Source organism: Cariama cristata, unplaced genomic scaffold (genome assembly GCF_000690535.1).
Source record: "Cariama cristata isolate BGI_N322 unplaced genomic scaffold, ASM69053v1 scaffold17561, whole genome shotgun sequence".
NCBI classification, from domain to species: Eukaryota; Metazoa; Chordata; class Aves; order Cariamiformes; family Cariamidae; genus Cariama; species Cariama cristata.
The window spans coordinates 50,795-57,897 of record NW_009600055.1 but is presented as its reverse complement, the minus strand read 5'-3'; the positions used below and the strand labels follow the sequence as shown (position 1 = coordinate 57,897).

Here is a 7,103-nt window from a genome sequence, read left to right as displayed (position 1 = left end):
GGGACCGGCCCCGGCTGTGAGGCCCAGCCCAGGCCCCAGGGAGCAGCCCCTGCCCCTTTGGCCCTGTCGACAGCCACACCTGAATGCGGCAAACCTCAGCCACACCCAAAAGCCTCCCCTCAGGCCAATTCTGGGGGTTAAAAATATACCGGATGGGTATTCTCTCAGTGTACTCTGGATGGGGTGTGAAAGACTGGCTCTCCAATTGCCCCCATGAGACAATCCTCTGTTTTATCAGTAGCGCCTTTACCTGCTGTTAATCTCTTCCAGCCAAATCTGGATCTCAGAATATTTCCTGGGACTGGTCTTTCTATATTTAAGAGCTAAGTTTTCAATATCTTCCAGCTGGCCTTTGCCTGCAGCCAGTTCCATCAAAAAGCTCTAAAATAGAAAAAATACAAGAATGCAGAACTTGAGGTTTTTCAATTTTTATGAATATGATTCTCAATAATCCATCATATCCACTCATCTCACAGTTTCACAGTTGGCTTCTCTATTTGCCTGTCTCCTGACACCATACACATGTGTGCATGTAGTTCCCCTATAGCCCCCCTGACCTCCCCTGGTGTGCACACAACGTCTATGCACCTATGTTCCACTCCACCGCAATGCAAGTGCACTGCAGGATTTTTTCATCATCTGGCCTTTTTCTTCAAGTCATGTAAGAGAAACCGCAAAAAAGAGTCCTTTTGTACCATGATATTTGTACAGGATACCATGTCCAAAGGAGAAGTTAAGGGACATAATTACATCAGCTTCAATAAGCTTGGCATAGTTTATATGAAAGAAATATCTGATCTATGCACGGACTCCATAAACTGAAATGAAAAGACTCTTAAAACTTCATTTCTAAACTTCATCTATTCTCCCAAGGTCAATCTGATTTAAAAGGTGTCATCTGTGAGCAGGGAAAAGGGGTACCTGATATTTCTGCTGCATGACCTCCACATTGTCTGCTTGAGGCTGAAGAGTCCGGAAAATGTTCTCTTTATCTTTCATCCATGACTGAAATTCTTCACAAGAGTTACAGAAGCGGTAATACCCAATCATCTCCTCCAAAGCCTTTTTTCTGTCCTGTAAAACAGATGGAGACTTAAGTATTGTTGTAATAGTTCCTTGCCATTTGAAGAAAAAAAAAAAGAAAAAAAATCCTTGCATTTAACCTACAACATACAGGTGGTAGCTTAGTAGTTTTGCCAGACACTGTTGAAAGAGAATAGAACATGTTACCTTAAGATCACGATACTTCTACCCATGCAACAGTGGTTTAAAAGCATAAGACAAGCAGTTAGAGAGTGCTCAGCCCCTGACAGGCAGCTAGGCCACTGTGCTGCTTGCTGCTGCTGATTGAAGATTTACCTCAGTAATCTCGGGAATATGTAAAAGTCACATACAACATGTTTCTGCTGGTCTTTATGGCAGGATTGCAGCAGGTGGGAGTGAAAAGTAATAAATGGAGAATGTAGATTATGGTTGTTTATTTTTTTCTGGTGTCAGGCAAGACAGCCCAAAGATTTAGGAGCTGCAGCAAGTAAACATTAGGGCAGGAAAAAAAAAAGAAGATAACACAAAAGAATCCACTCTTCATAAAGTAAAAAGACTAGAAGGTAAATGGGAAGTTTGCCAATATAAAATGCATTTTGATACAAAACCTCAATGATCTTCTCAAGCCTTGAAGTCCCATGGGACTTCACAGGGTTGAGGCACGTTATTAAACTGAAAAGCAGAAGCTGGCACAGCACTTAACCTCAGTTTGCATTGCTCTGGACTTGACAATTTTTGTGAACTGCAAAGCACTGGAGGGGATACTATACCTCAGCCATGCTCTGTAGATTTTCGTAAAGCGAATCTATTTCATCTTGGGTCTTCCAGATGTTCTCTGGAAGAAAATGAACATCTGGACTGGAGGTTCCAGGGAATGTTTCAGACGTTTCCCAGGTCCGACTGAACGGTAGCTTAGTTGTCTTTTGCTTTAAGTCACCTGGGGCTTCTGTCTTCACCATCTGTTAAGCAAAATTTAACAAAATCAATGGATGAATATTTCTAATTTGGATAAAAATGTTACATGGAAGGAAAATTTGTACTTGCTAATTCAAATCATAGCATTCTGACAATTTAAACAAAACATTTCCAGTATTTGTTTGAATCTGTTTCCTTCATTTTATTCTGAGAGAATGAACCAAGTAACTGAAAAGCATTTTAGTTTTGTTTAAAGAAGAAGTTTCATTTAGCTCATTTTAAAATATATTGGATCAGTAAAAATTCTCATTTTGTGCCCACATCAAGGTTTTGTTTTGGTGGTTTTTTTTGTGGTTTTGGGGTTTTGTTTGTTTGTTTGTTTGTTTGTTTTTTTAATTTTTACAATTGCTAACAAACCAAGGGATTGACTAGGCTTAGAGTTCTATTTGTGGTGATGTTTTAGCACCTGAACATTTCCAGTTTCAAAGCCTGTGAGTGCCCTAGTGAATAAATGCTTTTATTTGCACAGTGATACCATCCTGTAACATGCTTTTTCATGTTTAATAACAAAGCAATAAAATTTTTGTTCTAATAAAAATTAATGTTGGAATGATGAGGTAAAGGAAAGACCCAAAGTGGTGCTCATAGCTCTTAAACTGGTTTGGCTAAACGCTGAGTGATCATAGAAGTCTGAAAGAAGCAAGCTACGAAACGCGTTATTCATCTCCCCTGAATTCTGTTGCCAAATAAGCTGATCTCAAGTCAAAAGTTCTCCTTCTACTCAGTGAAAAAGAGGGGCATCTGCAGAGGTTGACTTCATCCCATGTGCCTTAAACATCCATCCTGGGATGGTATGAATTGTTCTTGGAGCTGTGGGATGGTTCATCACTACTTTAGGATGCAGAAAGAATTTGTAAAGTTGTTTAGATTAAATGTCTGCTTTTTAAAGTTGATTGAAATTAATAATGTTACGAGAATAAAGAGCAAGAAGGTATTTGTGAGGACCGGTAGAGGGAACCAATATAGACAAGTATATTTCTAGCATTTCACAGAATACTAACTACATGGGCTACGAGTGGCCAATGAACTTTTGTCATCTAAAAATTTGCTTCAATTCTAATTAAAAATTTCTTCTGAATTAAAAAAATGTTCTTGTTTAGGTAATTCGGAATATTCTATTCTGGCAAAATCAAAATATTTTACATAATTAAAAACGTTTTGTTTACATTCTTCAACAAAATGTGGCACAACCCCTCATCTACTTACTGCAGCTGGAGCTTGCTCTGCTGCAATGTCAGCCTGCTCTTTCAGGCGTCTCATCTCAGAGGAGTAGGCTGCAATCTCCTTCTCCAGGCGCAGGTGACGATGCAACAGCGCTTCAGCGCTCGATTCATCTTTCCCGTAGTCCTTGCTGGCCAGAAGGGGTTGCCTTTCTTGCAACCACGAATTTGCTTCATTGATGTCAGCAAAGTACTGAAGGAACACAGGGAAGAAAATGCTTGGTTTCATCCTGAAAGTATCCTTCCCTCTTTTGAAAATTATGAATAAGGAGAAACGACATTAGGTCTGTAGCTATAAGGTTTCTTCCAGGTGTTGTGAAAGCTATGAATAAGGTAGCTCTAAATCTGTGATGTATTTCACAATCACATCAAGCACAGATAATTCGCAGAATCACAGTGAGTAAATAGATTTAAGGATTGCCTATATAACTCTTTAAAAGCTCCTAACTAAAACTTTATGGTGCTTAATAGCAGCAGTAAAAGGAACCCACAACGTACGACATCGGTAGGCACCACATAATTCCAACAGATATTTTCTAAAGGTTCTAAGGAATAGTCCAACAATGAACAATGAACTCAGTCTACAACAAAAGCTTTCTTCTTTTTTCTAGAATTTGCAGTCTGTCTGGCTATGGTTGTAAAAAGCAAAACAAGATTTTGAGATACAGATTAGAGTTACAACAGGAAAAAAAAGAAAATCCATACTAGTGAGGGAAAAAGAAGGAAGAACTAAAACACCGTAATGATGTTAAACTTACTAGACAGAAGAGAGAAATTAGGCTTTGCAAGAACAAAGCTGTTAAGTTCTGTTCAAGCATCTCATGGGAACTACAGACTGAACAAAAAACTTAGGAAAGGGAGAATAAGAATACCTGAGATAATGTTACGTGATTTATGCATGCTGCTTTTATAAGACCTCTTTATTTGCAGATGTGTGAATGTTTGTAGGTGTAAAAGCGCAGATCAGAATGGCAGGGTCAAACGTTTCCCAGGCTTTGGGAAGTTCATGGTTGATCCAAGCATGTTTCTTTTGTTGTTGGTTTTTCAGGTTTTTTTTTCCATATTAGAAAAATGTCACAGAGCTACCAAGATCCCCACCCTCAGAAAAAGACTTTGCACCAACACCACTATGTGAGCTATTTCCATCAGCATTTTTAACTTAGAGCAACTCCCAGCTGCTCAAATCTCCTGCCTGGCTGGTTTGCAGGAGGATTGAGACTTTGCTGTCAGAGATCTTTTTGAAGACCAACCCCTGAAGGCTTCCTGCTACTGTTGCCTTGCATGTGGGGGCCATGGGACAGAACTGAGCCACATCTGTATCCCCCATAGCACACACTGCGGCAGAGCCCTGCTTACCTGTTTGATGAGAGCTGCTGCCTGCAGGCGGCTTTTGCGATCGGCCACCTCATCTTGGAGCTGCTGCCACAATTTCTGGAGCCTGTCTGTCTGCCTCAGAATGTCCTCCTGATGCGCAGGGTTCTTCTGGCTCAGCTCCCAGCCCCTCCTCATCACATCTGCACATACGGCCCTGTGGGAATTGCACTCCACTTCGAGAGCCTAGCAGAAGGATGGGAGACATGTCAGCACAACTTACTCTCCAGCAGCTGAGAGCGAAGACTGGGTCCTGTTCTCTGCTCCCGTAACACATATGTTTCCAAGAGCCCTGTGTCTTATCCGTGCATATGACTTTTCCCTGAGCCCTGAGATGATCGTCCCTTGGCTCCCCACACACAAGTTACTGTCCTACTTTTTGCCTTTGATGTGAAGCTTGTTATGCAGTCTTCTCTGAAGGAGACACTTGTTTATTGTCCACCAATTCAGCTGTCTCATGCCTTCCAGAAGCAACAAATACACAGATGCACACAAATGTATATTAAAATTACAGAATGGCTCCTGTTTCAGTTTTGTCATGCAAGTTCTCAAGTCCCCAGGTCTCTTCACCTGTTCACAGTGATTCTTTGCCGTAAGAAGGCAGTAGCTCAGGTAGCTATACTTTCGGTATTAGCCCACAGCAAGTTCTTAGGGAAAGTGGTAACAGATTTGTAAGCTCAATGTTATCTATCCTGCCTGCTGATATCTGTCTTCTTTACACCATCTCTTTCTTTCCCCGCATCTCTCTCGGCAAGAAAAGTGGGTGGGAAAAAACAAAAACTAGAAACCTTTTTTCCCCTCCCATCCAAAGTGAGTTAATATGGAGCCCAGTGTCTTCAGCAGAAGTTGCACTTCTAGTCCAGTATGAAGCATAGTCCTTGTCTATCCTTTCCTTCCCCTGTTGGGGACAGATCCCTACCCTATAAATTTTTTAAAAATTCCAAACACTGGTCATGACAGTTGAGATAACGAGTGTTCTGACAGTTTTCTTACAAGTGCTGCACTGACTGAACTGAAGGACATGGATGTTCTAAAATCTTACTAGAATACAAAGACAAGGCACAACCAGCAAAATAAGATACCTTGTGCTTCTGAATAGAGGCTGTAATCTGGCTGACATCTTTTCCTAATGTTGTCGTTCTTGCTAGCTTCCACTTCTCAGAGATCCACAATTCTTCCTCTTTGCAGTCACGAAAGAATTCAAAAAACTTCAAAGCCTCTTCTAGCTGAGATTTCCTGAAACAAAGTAACAAACAGTATATCTCAGTCACAATTAGGATCCCATGGAGACAATGGTAGCATAATCAAAGAAGAATTTAGAAAATCCAAAATTTGAATGCCTTTAGTTCCTCTTTGTCATAGATTAATTTATTAATGGAAGAAGACAAAGGAAACAAAATTACATTTCCCTCTTCCTCTAGGAGATGAGGAGATAATCACGTACTATTTGGACTTCACATAAAGCAAGCCATAATAAATGCTGAGAGTGAAGCTATTCTTCATCTATGAAAGCGGGTGATCTCTTTCAGTCAACTGTAATCAAGACACTCAAGTTGCTTGTGTTATGTCTTTATAAACGGAGAAATGAAAAATTTCAAATGGTGGGAAACGGTGTCTTCTGATTAAGGGAGTGATTTGCCATCCTAATCAGGAATGACAGAACCATAAGCACAGCCCTACCGTGACTTGCTCAGAGCTGTAAGGTTCTGATACAGCTGACGAAGCATCTGAACTTTCGCATAAAGCACTTCTGGTTTAACTGTGCTGTCCTTGCTGATTTCTGCTGTTCTCCAGGTGATGTGTGTTAATCTATCATCATAGGAAGAGATTTGCGAGTCAATCAATTTGTGCTTCTGCAGCAAATCTACTACTTCCAGGAGCTGCTTCCCACAGTCCTGGGAATTCACTAGCACCTGCAAACAAAGGGAGAGACAAAAGGCATTGGCAGAAAGTGCACCCAGGGGCTCAGTACAAAGAAATCAGTTGAAAGGTTCCTATTGACTCTCATAGCTTCTGAATGTGAAAGAATGATGTCAGCTACGGAAAGCTGAAAAGCTGCCAAATTAGAGGAATCATACTTTTCTTTCAATTTCACAAGCTAATGGCAACAATCCAGAGTTTCTATCTACTGCAGTGCAAGTAATGGTCTCTTCAAATGAGCACCTGTTTTCACATCTAAGTTATTTCTATTGATTAAGCACTCAAGGTCTCAATTTGTGGGCGCAAGGAATAGCCCTTTGCTATATTGCACCTGTAGGCAGATTGATTCACAGTCTGTATTTGGAGATTTCTACAACATCCCATTTCATGGTATGTTTTAACTGCAATGCTTTTTTGTTTGAAGAACTTACTTGCCTTTGCTATTCAAATAATGAAAATAAATACTTCATAGTATTTAATTAGTAGCTGATGAAGGTACCAAGTGCTTAAAAGACTGTCCTCTTTCTAATTGTATCAATGGATACAATTATCAATCTTATTGTAGGATATCTT

At 40.3% G+C, this 7,103-nt stretch overlaps 1 protein-coding gene across 1 annotated transcript in view; it reads right to left on the bottom strand.

Annotated features, from left to right (window-relative positions):
* The window catches only part of SPTBN5 (spectrin, beta, non-erythrocytic 5), a 99,292-nt gene that overhangs the window by 80,509 nt on the left and 11,680 nt on the right, over positions 1-7,103 (bottom strand). Inside the window, exons 8-14 of the mRNA XM_009709910.1 lie at positions 6,291-6,523; positions 5,693-5,846; positions 4,596-4,796; positions 3,226-3,432; positions 1,815-2,003; positions 922-1,074; positions 251-381 (exon numbers count right to left, since the gene is read on the bottom strand). Of these exons, the coding sequence (XP_009708212.1) occupies positions 251-381; positions 922-1,074; positions 1,815-2,003; positions 3,226-3,432; positions 4,596-4,796; positions 5,693-5,846; positions 6,291-6,523 (1,268 nt within the window). The remainder of the gene's footprint in view (positions 1-250; positions 382-921; positions 1,075-1,814; positions 2,004-3,225; positions 3,433-4,595; positions 4,797-5,692; positions 5,847-6,290; positions 6,524-7,103) is intronic.